This window comes from Phodopus roborovskii, unplaced genomic scaffold (assembly GCF_943737965.1).
Source record: "Phodopus roborovskii unplaced genomic scaffold, PHOROB, whole genome shotgun sequence".
Lineage (NCBI taxonomy): Eukaryota > Metazoa > Chordata > Mammalia > Rodentia > Cricetidae > Phodopus > Phodopus roborovskii.
In genome coordinates this window covers 5332023-5354119 of record NW_026126516.1, presented here as the reverse complement: position 1 = coordinate 5354119, position 22097 = coordinate 5332023, and the positions used below count along the sequence as shown (strand labels likewise).

The following is a 22097-nucleotide window of genomic DNA, read 5'->3' as shown; positions in this document are numbered from 1 at the left end:
GAGGTACAGGGTGCAGAAGGTACATCCTGGGAGAGCAAGAACTCTGTCTGAATTGGAAGCTGGATGCAGCTGGTGATCAAGGACAGGGCTAACCTCCCGAGCTCCCTCTCCCTTCTCAAAGCCCTTAGCAGTTTGCTCAGGGGTACATCAGAGGAGCCATAAGCTGGGATGCAGCATCTCTACCCTAGACATCACAGCTCTTGGCGCTGGACCGTCACCTGTGCCTGGTGGTGTTGTGTCCGGCCCCGGGAAACCGGCTGTTGTATCCACAGAAAATCTGCCAGCTGGAGCCTGAGGGACGCGTGAAAGTGGAACTGGCCCTTCGGGCAGCTGAGGCCCTTCTGGCAACCTGCCAGGAGGGCCAGAAGCCTGAGATCCTGGCCCGGCTGAGGGATATCAAGTCCCAGTGGGAGGAAACGGTCACCTACATGACTCACTGCCACAGGTGAGGATGGTGCTCAGATGCTGGTGACCCTCCTTGCCCACCATGGGACCCCTGTCTGAGCGACACTTCTTCAGGCTTAGGGGTCCTGGGGCCAGCATGTCTGTCCTCTTTGGATTCAGCCCTCTTTCTGATAACACACAACCATGTGGTGATGAGGGGTGGACACTGGAAACTTGATTCGTTGCACCAGCAGTCCTAATGGGCTTGTGTATGAACAGCAGACGTAGGAAGGCCTGGCCCTGACTAGGGAGATGGCTCAGTGGGTAAAGTGCTCACTGTGCAAGTATGAGGACCTGAGTTCAAATCCCCAGAGCTCATTTAATCTGAACGTGGTAGTGCATGACCGGACAGAGCTGCCTGCCTTCCAAACCCTTCTCTCTGACATTACAAATATCTTGATGCTGACTGCAGAGACAGGGCCATCTCCACAGTAGAGAGGCAGCTACTGAGGCTGATGAAGGGGCAGATGCTTCCCTGAGAATCCACACAGGCCCGCAGTCCTCTAACCATACCCGGTGGTCACTAAAACTCAGGTAGTTTTATTCTGCCTAACATCAGTCACGGTCCTGAGGCAATCTCCTAATTGTTTTCAGGCAGCATATGCTAAGGGCCTGGGGCCACTGTGGGCAGAGTGAGGATTTATCTACTGGCAGTGGCAGTTCAGAGCCAGAATCTGGGGTGCTGGTAGCTCAGGGATATCCAAGCTTCATCTCCCCAGTGGGAGGCTGAGGGTCCATACAGAATCTGAACTTGGCCTCATCTGGGATATTACTTACAGAATGCAAGGTCTCATAGGAAAGGAGAGCCTAGAACCTGCAGAATGACTCAGTGCAGAGAAGGCATCTTCTTGTCCCCATAGCACAACCCCTAGTATGTGGGAGGGGGCAGCGACGGGGTCTCTATACCCAGGACCCAGGGGCAGGTGCCTCAGCCCCACCTTCTCTCCCACAGTCGCATCGAGTGGGTGTGGCTGCACTGGAGTGAGTATCTGCTGGCCCGGGATGAGTTTTACCGCTGGTTCCAGAAGATGGTGGTCACACTGGAGCCCCCTGTGGAGCTGCAGCTGGGCCTGAAGGAGAAGCAGTGGCATCTGAGCCACGCCCAGGTATTGCTGCACAATGTGGACAATCAGGCTGTGCTCCTGGATAGGCTGCTGGAGGAGGCAGGCTCCCTGTTCAACAGGATCGGGGACCCCAGCGTGGATGAAGATGCCCAGAGGAAGATGAAGGCTGAGTACGATGCTGTGAAGGCCAGAGCCCAGGTAAGTGGTACATGGTTCCTCATCCATCCACCCGTCTCCTGCTCACTCATAGTCAACCCATCTCCCCATTCTCCCATTAGCCACCCACCATGAGTCTATCTACCCACCCACTTCCCGCTCAGCCTCCGGGCCTCTCTGTTCCCTTCCCCAGTGTGTTAGCAAGCCTCCCTTTCTCTCCTTACCACCCTCCCCATCCATCAGTCTACATACTCTCCTATCTCTCCTATCCATCCAGTCACGCCCTCATCCGTCTACCGCTCCCTAACTATTTGTCTCTTCAACCACATAGCCATCTTCCTCACCCATCACCCATGTAGTAATAGTATCCATCTATTTCCCTGCGTACCACCTACCTGTCCGCTATCCATCTTCACCCACTTGCTCATCCATCCAGCACTTGGTTACCCACCCACCAATCTTGTACTCCCATTGTTCATATGCCCAGAAGCAGCATCCTGGTATGACACACAGAATTGTTTATGAGACCCCTCCACACACACACACACATGAATGCTCCTGGGGACATGTGGCTCCCTGGCCGGGTCAGGATGGATTGGACAAGGTAGTATATCAGTTTGACTTGGCTCTTGTAACTAGTTGCTCTCTTCTGGACTACCCCGTCCCATCATGTGACCAAGCACAAGAGGGATTGTCTCTCCAGGTCTGCTCCTCCAGGCCTGGCTAGGAAAGGTGCCTGGCTGTCCCCTGTGACTTAACAGACACAGGTGCTCTGTCAGGCAGCAGAGCCCTGGGTATAGGGAGCAGAGGATAGGAAGCGTGAGTTGTGTGTGTGTGTGTGTGTGTGTGTGTGTGTGTGTGTGTGTGTGTGTGTACTCTTGTAAGCTGGAAGAGGGTGCTGGATCTCATGAAGCTGAAATTGCAGGCACTTGTGAGCTGCCTAACATGGGTGGTGGGAACCGAACTTCGATCTTGTGTAAGAGCAGCAAGCGCTCTCAACTATACTGAGCTGCCTCTCCAGCCTTCTCTCCTACTCTGTGCATCCTGGCTGTCATGTTTGGCAGCAAGGGGACAGTTACCTGCTGAGTCATCTCGACACCCCCAGTCTGTGTTTATGAGTGTCCAACCTGTGAGGCAGTGATCCCTAGTATGGGTGGGGACAGGGCCACCCCCTTTGACTTTGGGGAGCACCCATAAGAAGTAGAGGCGAGCAACAATATCAAAAGGGAAGTGCAGGCAAGCCAGCTTGTGCCAGAAGTGTCTTCCTTGCTTGATTTGAAACCCTTGCTTCCGACTAGCAAACAGCAATGTCCTCCTCCGCTTTGCTTCCGACTAGCAAACAGCAATGTCCTCCTCCGCCGCCTCTAAGGAGGGCTGCCTGGCATCAGGCCATGGGTCCTAGACCTTCTACAGCCCTTTGTTGGGGACATAAATCCAAGCCACCCTGTTAATTGCTTGGGGTTTGACATTGCTGATAACTCTGCTTGCTGCAGATGGATTAATTGTTTGGTTTAATGAGAAGGCAGAGCCCTCAGCCACTCCTTGCCCTGTCACCCTCCCACTGGCTGAGCTGGCTTTGAAATGGCTGTGCCTGGCGCTCAGCCAGTCTGGATTCCTGCCTGGCCGCCACTCCATTGCCGGCACCTGCTCCTCATCACACAGACTTTTATTTACTCTGGACTTTCCTGGGTGCCAGCACCTCATCATCCACTCAGGCAGTGCTACCCACCACGCTGGGGGCGGAGCCCTTCCCACCCTCATCCATCACAGTCAGCCTTAGGCTCTGAGGTTCCTCGTAACCCACTGTGACTCACCCGTGAGCCTTCCTTTCCCGGGATTGGAGGAGCTGTGTGTGCAAACCACACCGCAGGAAGTGGGGACGGACTGTTGAGGAGCTGGAGAGGCTCCGTCCATCAACTTTCTGAAGGTCGAGGTCTGATCTCCGAAAGCAGTGGTCCCTGACAAGCCTCTGCTTTGGGATGCAGGTGGTCCTTATCTTGAGCTTCTCAGCTGTCTTCTATGTAACCTGGTCCCAAGCTTTGGCGACCCCATCTCTAAAATGGGGAGATTTTCTTCTGCTCGCTGTGGTGGTTGCAGAGGTTTAGTGCGTTATTATTGAGTAATTTTGGTGATCAGTGTCTCAAAGGAGGGGAACCATATACAGACTGCTGGGGGAAGGTCTTCAGATCCACCTGCCGCTCTCCTCAGTGGAGGGCTTGTGGCTCAGCTTCCCACAGGCTCCAGGCCTTCCTAGACACGACCTGCTCCACAGCAAGGAGCTAGGGTCATCGACCTTTGACTGCTACACTATCTGGCTTCATGTATGGCTGCTTGGCATTGGGCTAAGGATAGTTTTTAAGGTGTTTAAACGAGCAGGGCAAATTTCAAAGCTATTTCATGACATGCAGAAGGGACGCGGAGTTCAAGTTCTAGGGTTCATAATAAAAGGTTTCATAAGATCAGGGCTGTTCTTTTCCCTGCAGTCTGGCTGCTTATGTGGCACAATGTGAGTAGCTCCCGAGTGAGTAATGGCAGTAGGCAGAAGAAGCCACATGGAAGATGAATCCAGAAGCATTTGGCTTGATAGAAACAGCCTGGGGTCCTCCCAGCCTGAGAATCCCCCCTTATCTCTATGTGGGGTTGGAGAGCTCAGTGCCATGGTTGCTGTCTGGCTTTCAACTTGGGCCGTGGGAGTCCTAGTGTGCACCTTTTCAGGAGGGTGACCCTACTTAATGCCCATTGTTCTATGATCAATGGGTGTTAAATAGGTAATGGCTTATGGCCCAGCCACACAAGGTGTACAGTGAATGAGTTCCCAGATGCTTTCCTTGACTTTCTGTGCAAACTCCCTCCATCCTACTTTGCTCCTCTAGTGCTGTGACAGAAACTCTGACTAAGAGTGATTCCTAGGGAAGGAGAGTGTTCATTGGCTTACTCTTCCGGGTCAGTGTCCATCACTGAGGGAGGTCAGGACAGGAACTGAAGTAGAACCCACAGAAGGATGCGGCTATTGATTTGCTTTATGGCTTCCTCTCTAGGTCGTGCTCAGCTACCTTTCTTATACAGCCCAGACCCCCCCCCATCTCTGGCTGTCCTAGCTGGGTGACCATGGCCATGTTACCTCACTCTCTGGGCCTCGATGTCCTTGTCAGTCAAATTGAGATGAAAATGAGAGCCCCTTATGGATGGGCAGGGGAGTTTACAGGCTTTGCATGGAACATTCTTAGTACTGCCACAGTAGGGTGAGGGTGAGGGCGAGGACAATGGCTCAGGGGGACAGTGTTCTGTGGTCGTTATTGTGGTTGGTGTTACTCCCGTACCCTAGTCAAGTGGCATTCCTCAGACATAGCGGGAAAGAATGACAGCTGTGGGGTTGGCCAGGGCACATGTCTGGTTCTGATCCCAGCATCCCTGATGCACATACCCACACATCCCTACAGATGCCACCCTACTCCCTGCCAAGCCAGGCATTATTCTCTGACCTTAAAGGACCCAAGCCATAGGCAGTAGACTCCTCGCCAGGCCCGGGACCCTCATGGCAGGTGATTCCTCTTGCAGCATAGGGTGGCTCTCCTGACCCAGGTGGCCCAGGAGCATGAGCAGTACCGGGAGGATGTGAACGAGTTCCAGCTGTGGCTGAAGGCGGTGGTGGAGAAAGTGCATGGCTGCCTGGGACGGAACTGCAGGTTGACTACGGAGCTTCGCCTCTCTGCACTGCAGGTACATCACTGTGACCCAGTTAGGACATTGTGTCCCAGCTAGGGTGTCTTGTGGCCTAGCTGAGGGAGACCCTACGTGTTGCAAATGGGGATAATATGAGTTTACACACCAGACACAGACACCCACAGCATAGTCTTCTGGGAAGAGAGTCCGGATCCATCACAAAACATTTGGGGTGGTGACTGACAGATGGGACAGTTGGACCTATAGGATTCTAGAAGCCTGGTCTGGACCCATGGGTCTCGGTGCGGGGTACACGGCAAGTCAGCTGCCATTTTTATGCATTGCAAGTCTGAGTGGTTGCTGCCCCTGGCTCCCAGAGGGTGGAGGTCAGGGATGCAGCTTCACACCCTACAGTGGCAGGGCAGCACCAGAGTGGAGAATGGTCCCACTCAGATGCCAATCATGCTAGGATGAAGAGCTTTGGGTGGGCACCATGCTGTGGCCAGGGGAAGTGGGCCCATGCCACCTTTCACACTGCATGGCCTCGGGGGCCCTCTAGACCCTGCATCTAGTGAGTATATGTATCCAAGGGTTTTGGCACCAGATGTATGCAAAAGAGGTGCAGTGTTTAAAAAAAAAAAAAAAACCTGCCGAATTTGACTATTCTGTGGTATGATTAAGGGGAAGGTTTTTATGGAGAGATGGAAAACAGTAAGAGCCGTCTGGTAGAGTCCAGGACAGAGAGAAAGAAGTAGACTGAACACGGCCAGCAGACTGGGCATGGCTAGGGCTGTCCAGAAAGGGTGGAAGAGTAGGCATAGAGGCTAGAGAGCGCATAGTGAGACTAGCGGGAGCTGAGTATGGTGTGGGCAGCCCGGCTGAGTAAGAAGCCTATGGCCCAGGCTGAGCTCGTTCCTGGATGTTTGCACTGCCGGTTGGAGTCCGGGGAATTGGGGTTCCCTTTGGGCCAGACAGCAAGCTGTCTTCATCAGTCCAAGAGCCACTTCTCAGCTTCCCCTACACTGTGTGCTGGGCTTGTTAATTTATCTCTAAGTCAACTGGCCTTTGAAGAAGCTGGTGAACATTATTTAGAAAGAAAACTTAAGAGTCAGGCGGATGTGCGCAGGGGTTAGCCCAACGCTTGGGGATTGAAACTTTGATGCCAGTCTGGGAAAGACAACTATAAATATGTATGCATGTCAACAATCAGATCCTGAAACAAAACAAAAAAAAAAAAAAAAAAAAAAAAGGAGAGAAGAAAACTTGAGTCATTGTTGTAAAGGGCAAAGCCAGTACCGTTCATAATTAATATAGAAACATAAAAACCGAGCATGGAGTTGGGCAGTGGTAGCACATGCCTTTAAGCCCAACACTCAGGAGACAGAGGCAGGTGGATCTCTGTGAATTCAAGACTAGCTTGTTCTACAGAGTGAGTTCCAGGACAGCCAGGGCTATACAGAGAAACTCTGTCTCGAAAAATCAAAACCAAAGCCAAAATCAACCAACCAACCAAACAAGCAAACAAAAAAGCAGGTGTGGTTACATCTACCTGTAATCCCAGCACTTGGGACTCCAAGAATCAGAAGTTTAAAGCCATTCTTAGCTATTTATCGAGGCCAACCTGCCTATGTCAGCCACATTCTCCATACATCTATACAGAAACGGTGATATAGATAGACATACATCTAAACTCTAACTAGGTATTAGCATACACACACACACAGTGAGGCTCAGTGCTGATTCTTTGGGACCCCACGGCATGTCTTGCTGATGGCTTTAAGTTGATTTGTTTTAAACATTAGCAAATGTCAGACAGTGCTGAAGACAAACACACCCAACAGAGAGACTCAATGGCTTAGAAGAAACAGAAGGGAACAGTTCCCTCCTACAAGTCCACAGTACCTAGGGCAGACCGTCCACTCTTGACATGACCCCCAGGTTTCCTTTGAGAGCACAGCTAACCCTTGTTTTCCTACGGTCTCCCCTTTAATCACCCCGGACAGGACATCGCCAAGGATTTCCCTAGGGGCGAGGAATCTTTGAGCAGGTTGGAGGAGCAGGCTGAGGGTGTCATTCGGAACACCTCTCCCTTGGGTGCAGAGAAGATCTCGGGGGAGCTGGAGGAGATGCGGGGGGTCCTGGAGAAGCTGAGAGTCTTCTGGAAGGAGGAGGAAGAGCGGTTGCAGGGCCTGCTCCAGTCCAAGGGGGCCTGTGAGCAGCAGATCCTACGGCTGGAGGCGGAGCTGGGAGAGTTCAAGAAAAGCCTCCAGAGACTGGGCCACGAGAGCTTGGAGCCTGTGGTGAAGACAGCCACAGAGGATGAGCTGGTGGCCCACTGGAGGCTGTTCTCGGTAAGCACACTGGGCAGGGGGTGGGGTGGGGGGACATTGGGCCTCAGGTTGCCACTTGGAGTTACTCTGTGACAGAGTCATAATCCATCTTACCCCTGCTCTCTGATTCTTTGGCATCTGAGCTCCCTGAAAGGGTCATTGAGAATGCAGAAGAAGAAATATTTTTCCCCCTTGCAAATCCCTAAAGGCACACAGTAAGTTGGTGACTAATTAAGACGCAAGGAACATAGGCCATCCAGACATGGGCTTAGAAGCCCTTTCCTTACTTAGCATTGGGATAAGGGATGGGTGGTCTGGCTAGGAGCAATGAGATTAGAGGTGGAGGGAAGCTCATGGCAGAGATGATGAGAGGCAAACACAGGGCAGGGTCTAGGGAGGCGGAGCAAGGATATCCATTTGGGGAAGCCAGTGCCGGCTTCTACCCACTCAGGAAGTCTCATTCGCCTTCATGTTACTGTAACAAAAACATCGAGGCAACCAACTTACGAGGAACAAAGGTTTGTTGTGGCACATGTCCCAGAGGTGTCGTTAGAGATCTGGGGGCTGCATTTATCTGGGCCTCTGGCAGGGCCAGCACGCCACGGTGAGAATCTATGGCGGAGTAAACTATTCACCTCTTAAGTCAGGAAGTAGAGTCAATCAAGAAGACAAGACAAGCAGGCCCTTGTGGAACCCTTCAAGGGCCCACCTCCCAAGACCTAAGAGCCACCCCCCTGTGCCCCTCCTCCTAAAAGCTCACAGCCCACTGCCAGCACTGTTCAAACCATGGCAGGAGGTGTGACTTGCAGCCTGGTATGAGATAAAGATTCCCAACACTCTCCAACCCCTTACTTTGTTGCTAACATCATGATTTGGCCCAAGGAAATATCTGAAGCTGGTGCTGAGGCTCAGCGGTAAAACTTACCTAGCTTGTACAAGACTCCGGGTTCCTTCCCAAGCCCCTCAAGTGGGCAGGCATTAAAGGAAACATCTTAAAAAAATAAAAGTCGCCAGCTCTCTCTTCTGCCTCACCATAGTACTAAGGAGTTCTCCTCCATCTTTACACACTTGGGAACTTTTTCATCCAGTCTCCCAGCAGCCCAGGCTCACTGCATCTTCCCACGAAGGGGCCCGTGCATCTTCAAGGGCCACCTGCTTCAGTCTGAGCTGGGAGCATGGTGCAGGGGTTGAGAGTGGGGGTTGTGGGACCAGACTGAACAGGACCAGGAAGGGTCCCCTCTCCTGGCAGCTTTGGAAGAATGGTTTTAACTTCAGATGTGTGTGAGTTGGGAATAGTAGCAGGAGGGCCACGGAAAGCGCTTAGCACCTAAAAATGTTGGTACTGGCTTTTTAGCATGACTCCAGTGTGCTAATCCATGTTCCATGTTCCCTAAGTCCCTTCTGTTGGAGCTTTGTGCTTTATAGTCAGTTCTCCTTTTCATTAGTGCTAGGGATTGAACCCGTGTGTGTGTGTGGGGGGGGCGCATCTACAGTTTAAGATATCCCTGAACCAGAGGGCAAGGCTGTATCCAATGGGAGCAACTCCAGTAGAATGAAGCTAGATGTCACAGTGTCACTGTGGGGAAGATGACACCATGTGTAACCAGGCTGCTTCAGGGAGGGATCAGGGGCTGAGCCTAAGGGTAAGATCCCCCAGTCCATGCTCTTGGTGACAAGGTCCTCTAGCTGGCCAGTCATTCCCCAGCTTCTACTCAGCCCTGGCCAGTCATTTCCCCTAAGGAGCCTCACCAGCATCTGGTTGTCATGTCTTGCAGGGGACATTGGCTGCACTGGCTTCAGAGGAGCCCCGTGTAGACCGGCTACAAACTCAACTGAAGGAACTTATCACCTTCCCCGACCTACAATCACTCTCTGATAGTGTGGTGGCTGCCATTCAGGAATATCAAAGGTACCCAGGAAGGTTGAGGGTAGGCAGGACTAAGAGTGGGTGGGACTCAGGAAGCTCAGGCTTCCTATGTGTGGAGGATGGAGGGCAAGTCTCTACTCAGCGGAGACTCTGCCCTCTCCTCATTTTTGCATGCGACTCCCAGCAAGAGGCATGTGAGCTTTGTTTTTCAAGGTTCAGAGGCTCATTTGCCTGGGTCTTGAGTGGCTGAGCATTGGGAGGGTTTTGCTTGCAGTGTCATTAGGGAGGCTATCATGGATAAATAAGGATCAGGAAAAACAGATAGGCTGATAGATGTGTATTCAGGGAGAAATCACTTACAACAGAGACAGATGTCCATGAGCAGGTTCCTGTCCCATGTCCCAAGGATGCCTCTGGATGCTATCTGTCTCCCACCACGTCCACACCTGTCCCCACCCCCAATGGGCGTGGTCAGTGCAACAGGTGCGGGTGGGGTGAATATCTCACTACAGGAGGGCTGCTATGTTAGGGAACACCCCTCCTCTGCCTCTGACGGTGCTGAGACTTAAGTATCAGAGCATATCTTCAGCACTGCCTCTGACTACCTCTCTGCAGGCGGGCTCAGCAAAGAGTAGAGCAATAGCCTCCCTCTGCAGAAGCGAGCACTGCACATTCAGGGTGCCGAGGAAGCACCCTAAAAACAGCTCAGCCATCCCAGTAGCAGCCCTATAGTACATCTTATACCCTGTCTGGTTATGAGGGGTTCCTTTAGAGTGGACGCAGGAGCTTCATCTGGCTGTGTCTCTCACCCACGGCTGTTCCTAGGCTCCACATCTGTAAAATTGGGATAGTGCCTAGATGCTCCTGGACGCTGAAGTGGAGCGAGGCTGGGACCAGGACTTGCTACACACAGAACAGGCAAAGGCACAATAGTTATGAGTCTCCTCTCCCTCAGCTTGGTCTGCCCATTTATCAGGATCCCAGCCTCTGTATCTGGTGTTGGGTCTTGTATGTGGAAACTTACTGATGGGGAAGTAGCTGGGTCTGGCCTGATATCTTAACCAGGGTTGAGTTTGGATTGACCGTGCAAAACCAGGTTAGGGCTCCATAGTTTACCTCCAAGGCTTTTGGTTTCCTGCCTTGAAGCTGGGCTAGCTCTGTGTGAAGACAGCTCTGTAGCAGTGCCCCTTCATCCAGAGAGCCCAGCTTTCAAGTGTCCTCCCTCTGGGAGCTGTCACAGGCTAGCTCATTCTGCAGTGCTTTCTTCCAGGTGGACAAATGCTCTCAGGATCAAAGTAGCTCTGGGTCCCAGACCCACATTTTCATCATTTATTTCTTTTAAAACTTGGATTAAGTGGGCAGGGCAGCCTCCTAGCTTTCTGTTACTAGAAGCCTCCAGTGTTACAAATGTTCGTGGGAGCCGTGTGAAGGGCATGGGGACTGTGAGTGTTCCAGCGTGTGAAGGGCATGGGGACTGTGAGTGTTCCAGGGAGCCGTGTGAAGGGCATGGGGACTGTGAGTGTTCCAGGGAGCTGTGTGAAGAGCATGGGGACTGTGAGTGTTCCAGCGTGTGAAGGGCATGGGGACTGTGAGTGTTCCAGGGAGCCGTGTGAAGGGCATGGGGACTGTGAGTGTTCCAGGGAGCCGTGTGAAAGGCATGGGGACTGTGAGTGTTCTAGGGAGCCGTGTGAAGGGCATGGGGACTGTGAGTGTTCCAGCGTGTGAAGGGCATGGGGACTGTGAGTGTTCCAGCGTGTGAAGGGAATAGGGATTGTGCGTGTTTCTGAGCAGTGTGAAGGGCACTGTGCTACTCACTCTTCAGATGAGGAAACTGGGACTTGACAGTTAAGCCACGCAGGTCATAGCTGCTCTGCCTGACTCTAGACTCCCAGACTGCAGACCCAGAGGATACTCATGTATTGCATTTCCTTGAGCACCTCCAGGCCTGAGGAAGACCCCAGGCATGTGGTCAGTGCTGCTCTGTCTCAGCACTTACAAGTTCCCTCCCACTTCCTATGAGTGACACTTGCAGCAGCCCGAGTGTTGGGGGGGGGGCTTTCCCTGCCCCAGCAGCCTGGGCAGAGGCCTCGCCCTGGACTGATCTCACTCTCTGCCCTCGGGTCTCATCCTGTGCTGCTCTGCATGCAGTATGAAAGGAAAGAGCACCAGGCTCCACAATGCAACCACGGCAGAGCTGTGGCAGCGTTTGCAGCGGCCCCTCAATGACCTGCAGCTGTGGAAGGCCCTGGCCCAGAGGCTCCTGGATGTCACCACCAGCCTGCCGGACCTGCCCTCCATTCACACCTTCCTACCCCAGATTGAGGTAAGCAGCCTTTGTGGGGCTGGGGAGGTGCTGGCCCAGGGTGTGGCATCTCAGCTGCTCTCCCAGGGACAAGTACACACACCTGGGTCCTGGAGACACCTGGCTGCAGCTCACTGCTCTGTGTCAGCCAAGGACCCGGTGTACAGGAAGGGTCATCACTTGTTCTCAGGGACAAAAGTCATCCTTAGTCCTTGGGTAGAGCCAAAGCCCAGTGTGACTTTCACAGATCTTCTGGAAGCTACGTGGAATTTTGTCTCTCCCTTGGGGACCCCACCAGTGGTATGGTAGTAATGGTTCTGCAAGAGAGTATTGCCTTCATTGCATCTTCAGTGACAGCCTGCTTGGTGGGGACTTCAAACACAGAGGCCATCGCCAGTTTAATGACTCAACAGGGTCATCTGGAACGCAGGCTCTCCTAGCTCCAAGACATGTCTCTTTCTGGCCCCCACTTATGCCAAGTATGGAGCAGTATTTGTTATTGGTGGGAACTGCACAGGGCCCCCCCCCCAATCACCATTTTCACTGCCCACAAGGAGGAAAGATTCCTGTGAATCTTTCATCTCATTGGTTGGGCAGGTCATGTGACCACCCTTTAAACCAGGGCCTGGCTGAAGATGGTGAAATTGACATGACTGGCTGTACCAGTAACACTAACAATTTTGGGCCTTCGGTTGGGCATAAAACAAATGTTGGCTGTTTGGAGAGAGAGGGATGGTTACAGGGAAAGCATTTGGCAGCATCTGCTACGGAGTCCCTCTACACTGGGGCTTTGATTGGCTCATAAACCGTGCTTTGTGCTACCATTGGGCTCTCAGTCCATGAGATGCTCTCGTGTCCCGGGATTCTCAGACACACAGAGCAGAGAGAGGCATGAAAATGTGCTGGGTGCCAACTGACTTTTACATTAGTTTTGTTCTGATCATAAAAACATACCTACCCTGAAAGCATAAAGATTTCTGGAAAATTAAACTAAAAGTACCCACCATCCCACAAAGCACAGGCCATCATCAACATATAGGGACAGTTTTTTCCTCACTGCACTGGCCTACTGGGTGTCGCTGAGGAATTTTAACCCCACTTGCCCTGGAGAACACTGCTCAGCGTGCAGCTTGGAGCTTGCACATGTGTGAGCCCGAGACTGATGTTGGGAATCACTCAACTGCTCTTCACCTCATTCAAGCGCCTGGAGCCGCTGGTGTGGCTAGTCTCGCTAGCCGGCTTGCTTTAGGGACCTCTGCCTTCTTACGCTGAAATGACAGTTGGGCCACCACACCCATTTGAGTTTCTTGGGGTTCAAACTCAGGTCCTCAGGCTTGTTCAGCCAGCACCCCAATTGTTGACCGGTCTCTCCAACTTCAATCTCTCCCTAATTATTTATTTTATTTAGTTCTTTTAGTTTTTGTGACAGAGTCTCACTCTGTAGGCCTGGCTGGCCTAGAATTTACTTTGTAGACCAGGCTGGCCACGAACTCATGGAGATTCACTGCCTCTCCCCTCCAAATGCTGAGGTTAAAGATGTGTACTATCAAGCCCAGCTCCATAGTTATTGACAGTGGGACAGGGTCTTCCTCCCAAGGGTCTGACAGATACCTTCTCCCATGTGTAGGCACTGAAGGATGATGCTGCTCATCTTTTTTTAAAGTTGAAAAACAAATTTAAGTATGTGAATACCCATGTGTGGTTGTGTGCATGTGAGCACAGGTCCCCGAGGAGGCCAGGGCAACAGAGCTCCCTGGAATTAGATCTGAACAGATCCAGCCCTGAAGCTGGAGTTAGAGGCGGGTGCTGGGAATTGAACTCAGGTCCTCTGCAATGTTAGCATGCTCTCCTAACCACTATGCTATCTCTGCAGCTCTGGTGGTCATCTTTCTAAGTTTTTTATTTTATTATTTTTGTGCATATGGATGTTTTGCCTGTGAATGTCTATGCACAGAAGCCAGAAGAAAGCATCAGATCTCTGGGAAGGAGAATTACAGACACTTGTCAGACTTTGTATAGGTGCTGGGAATCGAGCACAGGTCCTGTGGCCAATACTCTTAGCGGCTGAGCCCTGTCTCCAGCCTCTGGTGGCCGTCTATTTTAGGTGATCCTCATGGCCATCTATGAAATGATCTCAAATGAAATTTGTGTGTACTACAAACCTCAATTTTCAGTCAGAACATCCTAAACCTGTTCTTTTATTTGATAAAAATCATCCCCACTTTCCATGTGATAGACAGGAAAATCTAATTAGTTTACAATTCTGTGTATTAAGAATCATATCATATAGCTGTGGACTTTAGAGACAGAAGCAGGAGAATTGCTGTGAGTTCAACACCAGCCTAGGCTGTACATATTGTAATCTGCAGGCCAGCCTGGGCTACAGAGTAAAACCTTATCTAAAAAAAAAAGTCTATTGTCTCTTATTCTCAAGGTCAGAAGTCTAAAAGCAAGGTGTTTTCAGGGTTTCAGGTCTGCTGGTGATGAACTATAGAACAATGGTTCTCAACCTGTAAGTCATGACCCCCACAGGGTCAGAGACCCTGCATAGCAGATACTTACATTATGATTCATAGCAGTAGCAAAGCTACGGTTATGAAGTAGCAACGAAAATAATTTTATGGTTGGGGTCACCACAACATCAGGAACTGTGTTAAAGGGTCGAAGCATTAGGGAGATTGAGAACCGCTGGCCTAGAGGCAAGGAGGATCAAGCTTGTGAGGTGTGGGGGGTCAGCTCTGGGGCGCCAACTTAGAAGCAACAGGCAGGCAGATGCCGTGGTCCAGGTGAGAGAGGTTGAGCGTGTGCCTTCGCTGCTGGTGGATGATGGAGGGGACAGGGTTTCCCAGGCAGAAGGGGATGAGTTGTTACTTGGCCTTTGGTAATGAGATGGGTAAGTCTGGGTAAAAGAAAACTATCATGGACCCTGAAATTCAGGGCCCCCTAGTGTATTCCTACCAGTGTGCTTCTACTGTGTCCCTTCCCCAGATACCTGCATGCAGAGTCACCACACCCACACAGCAGCGGTAGGAAACCGTGTGAGCTTGGGCCTATCTGGCTGTCTGAGGCTCGTGGGTACCTTGTCTCCCACAGGCGGCCCTAGCCGAAAGCTCCCGCCTGAAAGAGCAGCTGTCGATGCTGCAGCTGAAGACGGACTTGCTGGGTAGCATCTTCGGCCAGGAGAGAGCAGCCGCTCTCCTGGAGCAGGTGGCAAGTTCTGTGAGGGACAGAGATTTACTGCACAACAGCCTTTTGCAGAGGAAGAGCAAACTGCAGGTGAGCACCAGCCACTTCGTCCTGGAGCTCGGCCGGGGGTGGGAGCCACAGCCCTTCTCGGGATTAGGATTTCAGGTCCACCCCTGCCCAGTGGCTCTGGATATATGCCTTGGTTTCCCACAACCTCGGGATGTGTGTCTATACACAGGGCAGGGCTCTCAAGTGACCCCTCTAACGGGCTCCCTAGTCACCTGTCTGCCGCTGGTCACTCCCTGCCCTGTTCACACTATCAACTTCTGTAGAGCGGATGGACAAGCAAAGATGGGGTGGATGAGAAGGCTCACCTAGTGAAGGTGCTTGCTGCCCAGTCTCTACCCGATTTCAAAACTAACTCCTACAGTTGTCCTCTGACCTCCCCATGTTTATGTATGTGTGTGTGTGTGTGTTCATGTGTTCATGCACACACACATGCATACATAGATAAATTAAATGTAATAGAAAATGCAGATGCAAGTGCTTGCTAATTATAGCCCACGGTGATTCTAGGAATGAATATAGGTGGAGCTTTTCATCAGGACCGACGGCCAGCTCCCAAATAACCACACACACTTAATATTAATTATACATGCTTGGCCAATAGCTTAGGCTTATTACTCACTAGCTTTTACAATTTAAATGAACCCACATTTCTTATCTATGCTCTGCCACATGGTGGTCCCCTTTTTCAGCACGGCAAGTTCATCTTGCTTCTCCCTGCATCTCCCCAGGGTCTTTTTTCTGTCCGCATGTCCCACCTAACGTTTTCCTGCCTAGCTGTACATCCAGCTCTTTATTGACCAGTTAGAGCAATACATATTCACAGTGTACAAAAGGATTGTTCCGCAGTAAGCGAGTGTTATTAATGGCATGCTTCTGACTGCATTAAGTCAAAGCAATGGCCTGACACTCTGCAGACGGCCTGTTGTGGCTGCCAAATGTTTGCTGAGTGGCCAGTAATAACGACAATAATAGCCACGGTCTACAGGTGTTGGCTCTGGGCCAGGCACCTGCTAATCTTTGTCCAGCTGGCACTGTGGGGGAGGGAGGCGCCACCAGTTTCCCTGTTTTTCAGGTGAGGAGAGTCTGTCAGGTACCTCATGGTGGAGGCGGCAGGGTTCAGGCTGCGCCACCTGACTCCAAGCCAGCAATCTCACTTCATCAGCAGGATGAGGCAGGGTTGCATGAGCTGGGGCAGCCAGAAAGGAAGTGAGGTCTTCACTCTCAAACCGCCGAGGCTGCTGGTGGAGACAAGCACGCAGGGGCAGTTACAGGTGTCTGCAGCACGGTCTTAAGCAAAGGTCCAGAGCAGTGCGTCTCACCCTTCCTAACACTGTGACCTTTAGTACAGTTCCTCATGCTGGGGTGACCCCCGACCATAAAATTTTTGTTGCTACTTCACAACCATAACTCTGTTACTGTTATGAATCATAATATAAATCATCTTAGGTGATCCCTGTGAAAGGTTCATTTGACCCCAAAGAGGGTCTCCACCCAATGGTTGAGAAACTCTGGAATACAGGCTGCTGCTGCTGCTGCTGCTGCTGCAAGGGCCCCAGGCACTGGAGATGCTGGTGTCTGCCAGGCCGTTGGCCCAACTCTGCCTGTATAGCAGAGAATCAAACGGAAATGAGTAGGCAGGGCTGTATTCTAATAAAATCTCACTGATAAGCAAGCTTCTGGGGAGAGTTGGTGTATGGGGGAGGGCTGGTCTCGAGGCCCGTGGCTAATGTGTGGTAAGAGAACACTAGAGTGGCCCATCAGGCAGGACTTTCTGGAGGAGATGGATCTGGAGGGAGTATAGAGAGAGCCACCCAGCCCAGTGTCAGGTCTTACAAGGTGCTGTGAGAAAAATATTTCTATTTGCAGAGCCTGCTCGCCCAACACAAGGACTTCGGGGTGGCTTTTGACCCCCTCCACAGGAAGCTCCTAGACCTCCAAGCCAGGATCCAAGCAGAGAAAGGGCTTCAGAGGGACCTTCCTGGAAAGCAGGTCCAGCTCCTAAGGTTGCAGGTGAGGAGTGGCTCTGTGACCCAGCCATTGTTGCCTGTGCAGGAGCTCCCCCTTCTGGCAGCAAGCTGCAAAGCAGTCTCCAGCCAGAGCCCAAGGGCCTTAACTGCAGGCCTGACTGGGGCCTTACTCAGTTGGCAGCTCCTGGGCTGGGCTGTTAGACCCCCAAGCCTCGAGTCTCAAGTCTAACGGGGCGACAAGCAGTCCTTTTGTTTGCCCCTGGGTTCCGAAGTCTGAACAACAACACTCAGTTCGGTTTGGGACTCCAGCCAACAGGGTGGTGCCATCCACATTCAATGTGGGTTTTCTCTCTTCTGTTAATCCTACTTGGAAACACCCCATAGACACACCCAGAGGTCTCCTAGATGATCCAGATCCAGTCAAGTTAATGGGGACTAACTGTCGCATGAACTATTTTTGTTGAGTCCGGAGACTTTTAGTTGTGTAAACCAATTTTGCGATTAGGAAGATGTTTTGTATCATGTGTGGACCCTGTGCAGGCAGGTCACTGGTAATCGCTGGCCAGCTGAGGAGTGTCACTGGTTTTTATCATGTACACGACACAATGTTTATTGTTTCAAATCCAAACACGGTTCCTGTATAAGCCGACAGCACTCTCTGGAAAACATTAAGCCTGGTACATTTGAGGCTTTAACCCTGAAGTGGTTATGTATAATTCTTCATAACAGTCAATGGTCACCAAGTGAGAGCCCAGACATGAGTTTCTTTCCCAAGATGCTGTCTGGTCTTTCCTATGGTTTATTTTAATAGTACCCCAGGATATTTGTGTCTGAATTTTAAAGATTCATTTTGCCCTGAAAAGGAATCTGTTGGACCACCCATGCGGTACGGCCACTGATAGAGGGAGCATCTCCCACTCAGCCCCTACCCCACTGGGCCTCCAGCATGGAGGGACTTCTGGGATGGATGGAGGGGCTTCTGGGTGAAGGGTCAGGTAGTCAAGCTCACTTGCTCTTCTCTCCATCCCAGGGCCTACAGGAAGAGGGGCTCGATCTGGGGACACAGATAGAGGCTATGAGGCCTCTTGCCCAGGGGAACTCTAACCACCAGCACAAATTGGACCAGATTTCCTCTGACCATCAAGCCTTGAAGGGGTCCCTGGAGGTAGGAGCCAGGTCTTAGAATTCTGCAGTCCTGGTCCTTTCTCCTTCCATCCTCCATTCCTCCCGACCTCTCTTTCTTCTCATCGTCGTTTATGTAACTTCTGATTGTGGAGCAATATCTGTACGCGGGCTGTTGTTCTGGGCTCCCGTGTTCTGGGCACACACAGACAGACAGGGCCCTGCTTTCCTGGGGATTGGGTGGATGGGTTGTGAATCAACAAGTAAGTGAGCGATGCCAGGGTTTCACGTTGTGATGAGGCCACAGATGGAGAACAGAAAAGGCTGCCTTGCCCCATCTGCCTGTCGGGTACACAGTTCTTGTTTGTGTCCTGCAGCCCTGGTAGCCTCAGAGCCTTGTTTGCAGCGCCCTCTAGTGGCCTTCTGAGCACTTTCTGGTGCACAGGGTAGATTCTACCTCCTGCAGTAAGGTGTTCAGAACCCCAGATTTCTTGACAATTGACTGAGGCAAGTAGAGACACAGGCTCCAGGCTCCCTGCTCACCCTGATTCAGACACCCTGAAGCTAACAGGTGGACACACCACTCTCACAGACAATTTAGAAATGTCTGGAATAGAAAGAAATTTTTAAAAATTTATGTTTATGTGCATGATGTGAGGGTGAGTTTATGAGTTTGCCAGTTGTATCATGTCATAGCATCCTTTCCATCCTCTGGCTCTTACATCCTTTTTACCCCATCTTCCATGATGGTCCCTCATCCTTGTTGGAGGTGTATAGACAGGTCTAGGCATCTTGCAGAATTGGGGCATCATCCTCAGCAGCATTCAGATTTCCTGACCTTCCTGGCTGTACCACAGGACCTTGTGGATAGGTGTCAGCAGAGAGTACGGGAGCACTGCACCTTCAGCCACAGGCTGTCAGAGCTGCAGCAGTGGATCGCCATGGTCACACAGACATTGGAGTCACACCAAGTGGATGTGCATCTGTGGGATGCTGAGACCCAAGAGGCTGGACCTGAGGTAAGATGCTGGTTCATCCTCCTGCCCACACTTCCCTAAAGCATTCTGGGTGAGCTTCATACTGGGGTACAGACATCCCCCCAGACTAGTGCCTCACGTGTGTGTGTGTGTGTCCATCCATGTGTTCCACAGAGGCTGCTGGCTGAAATCCCAGAGAGAGAGGTCCAGCTGTCCCTGCTCCAAGCACTGGGCCAGCTTGTGATGAAGAAGTCTTCCCCAGAGGGGGCGGCCATGGTCCAGGAGGATCTGAGGAAGCTGGTGGAATCCTGGCAGGCCCTGAGGCTGCTAGAGGAGAATCTGCTGAGGTGAGGGCCTTGCTTGCTCCCCACTTTGTCTCAGAAAATGCCACCTCACTGCCTAGGGTCCTTAGAGCATATGACCGAGGAATGTGTGCCAGGTATGGAGCTGGGAACCTGGGGATATCCCCATCTTTGGTCCAGTTTGTGATTTTGAGGATTGGAGAACTCTTATTAGGGAGTTAGCCTGAGCTTATTCCTTTATTTACTGGTGCCTTGTTGGGATGGTAACGTGGTTTTAAAGTAAGAAATGGCATGACTGTACCTGGGAAGCCTTCTGATGGCCCCAAAAGGTGGCTGCTGAGTTCTTAACAGTATCAACTTGCTGAAGTGTCCTTGGTGCCCAGTACTACAGCTTCTCCTGGGACGTGACGGACACTCATCACATGGCTGCCTTGAGTAAGTGTATTTGTCTTCTCAGTCTCATCAGAAATCAACAGCTTCAGAGGACAGAGGTGGACACAGGGAAGAAACTGGTCTTCACCAACAACATCCCAAAGGCTGGCTTTCTCATTGACCCCCGAGACCCCATCCCCAGGCGGCGGCATGGGGTGAGTGTGTCTCATAGGCTTTGGGGAAAAAAGGTCAGATCCAATGTCAGCCGAGGAGGTGGGGGCCTCCAGCATAGCTCCTTCTCTACCCAGGACCATGTGCTTAGCCCATCGGATGTACTATTTTTTTTGTTACTTGCCCCTGAGGGGATCTCAGAAGCGATCAGTTGGTAGAGGGCCAAGATCTCAAAGGTCCCAGATCACATCAGAAGGTCAGGAATACCCCTGGGTGAGACTGGTCCTCATTTATCTGAACCCCTGCAGCAGCTAGTGTTTGGAGAGAACCGGAGTTAAAAGGTTTCTGCTGACCCAGTACCCTGATTCTGCAGGGCTAACAAGCTCCAGGCATATGGTCTGTGCTGCTGGGCTCTGGAACACAGAGTGAGGGACAAAGGAAGGAGGATCCAGGCATTTAAGCAGGCTTTTAAAAGGTGCGCCAGTTAGGCGGGATGCTACCCAGTTCTGGTGTGAGGAAGCCCTTCTCGGGATGATGAAATAGCAGTTGAAACCTCAAGACTGAGTGGGAGGGGGAGGGAGAGGCATTGTCTTAATTACTTTTCTACAGCCATGACAAAACACCATGATCAAGGTAAGGTAAAGAAAACATTTATTTGGGGCTTATAGTTCCAGAGGGTTAGAGTCCGTGACCGTCATGGAAGGGGCATGGCCGCAACAAGCAGACATGATGCTGGAGCAATAGTTGAGGGCTCACATCTTGATGAAGCAGAAAGAGCTAATGGATGGCCTGGCCTTTTGAAACCTCAAAGCCCGCCTCCAGTGATACGCCTTCTCCAACAAGGCCATGCTACTAATCCCAGGCTACCACCTGGGAGCCAGGCATTCAAATATATGAGCTTATAGGGATCATTATCGTTCAAACCACCACAAGCATGTTCTTAGTAGAGGGGTAGTATATACAGAGACCCAGAGGTAGGGAGGAGGAAAGAAGGAGGAGGGGTAGAGGAAGGAGGCAGCTCAACCTCCAGGAACTTGTAGAACTGGAACCCAGGCTTCTCTAGCCACAACAGGGAAGAGTGATATCGCGGTTAAATAAGGATCAGGATAAACAAATAGGCCGAATAGATGTTTATTCAGGGAGAAATAACTTACAACCTAGACAGATGAACACCAGGAAATTCAACCCGATCCTCTCCTGTCCGAGTCACGCCAGAAAGAGAGAGCCTTTCCTGGCCCCCTCCAACCTCCTTCCTCAGGTCACTCCGCCCATGGCTCCACCCCCCAATGGGCATGGTCAGTGCCACAGACGGACTATCTCACTACAATTCCCCTTTTAGTCTAAAGAAAAGATTTAGGCTTAATACAAAACTATATACAAAACAGTGAATAACAAGTGTGCTCTAAGAAAAGGAAAATTGAGAACAAAATGACCTACATATCTAGTCCTAGGGTGAGGGCATAATGGAGTTTACAATAGAGTTGTCCTAAGCTGGAAAACGTAAGTCTAGTGCCTAATATATCTAACTAGGAAGAGAGAATAATAGTTGTGATAGTTTAATCTTCAACCTCATCCAGACCTGAGAAGGAAATTAACAATACTAGAGTAGACAGGAAATGCGGATGGACAACTTCCAAAAGGTGCAGCAAGGACAGAAACAACAAGCCACCTGGACAGTCACCCTAGGTCTCATAGCAACGTTGGTACACCCAGATTTGGCTAAGGCCAAGAGAACTTGACAGACCATAACAACAGCAGGGAGGTAGAATGGCTGTCTTACCCTGACTTGGCAAGGTCAAGCAGTCTTCTATATTTGTCTCCTGCAAGCACATAGGACTGCATGTCCAAATCAGTGGTCAAGGTGGGGGCAATTCTTTGCCCAACAGGCCATTAGCTGAGGCGAGATTGAACTCCAGCAGGAGCAACAACAGTGTCCAACATATTTTCGGGAAAGTGCACGGTGCTGTCAGGAGCAACAGTGTCTCATGTCAATGGAGTACTAATATTAAAACATTTAAATGCCATGTTCTGCATGTCTATGAAGTGATTGAAGATTAAGCATCTATATCTGACTAATCTCATAGGTACAGGAAATGTGAGTGAAG

The 22097-nt window shown here is 51.2% G+C and overlaps 1 protein-coding gene across 2 annotated transcripts in view; it reads left to right on the top strand.

Annotated features, from left to right (window-relative positions):
* The window catches only part of Syne3 (spectrin repeat containing nuclear envelope family member 3), a 77789-nt gene that overhangs the window by 35008 nt on the left and 20684 nt on the right, over positions 1 to 22097 (top strand). For both annotated transcript variants that reach the window (XM_051196548.1, XM_051196549.1), the window contains exons 3-14: positions 273 to 445; positions 1397 to 1706; positions 5223 to 5384; positions 7331 to 7678; positions 9433 to 9566; positions 11673 to 11847; positions 14920 to 15102; positions 16948 to 17091; positions 18079 to 18213; positions 19028 to 19189; positions 19322 to 19494; positions 19907 to 20036. In XM_051196548.1, the coding sequence (XP_051052505.1) occupies positions 273 to 445; positions 1397 to 1706; positions 5223 to 5384; positions 7331 to 7678; positions 9433 to 9566; positions 11673 to 11847; positions 14920 to 15102; positions 16948 to 17091; positions 18079 to 18213; positions 19028 to 19189; positions 19322 to 19494; positions 19907 to 20036 (2229 nt within the window). The remainder of the gene's footprint in view (positions 1 to 272; positions 446 to 1396; positions 1707 to 5222; positions 5385 to 7330; positions 7679 to 9432; positions 9567 to 11672; positions 11848 to 14919; positions 15103 to 16947; positions 17092 to 18078; positions 18214 to 19027; positions 19190 to 19321; positions 19495 to 19906; positions 20037 to 22097) is intronic.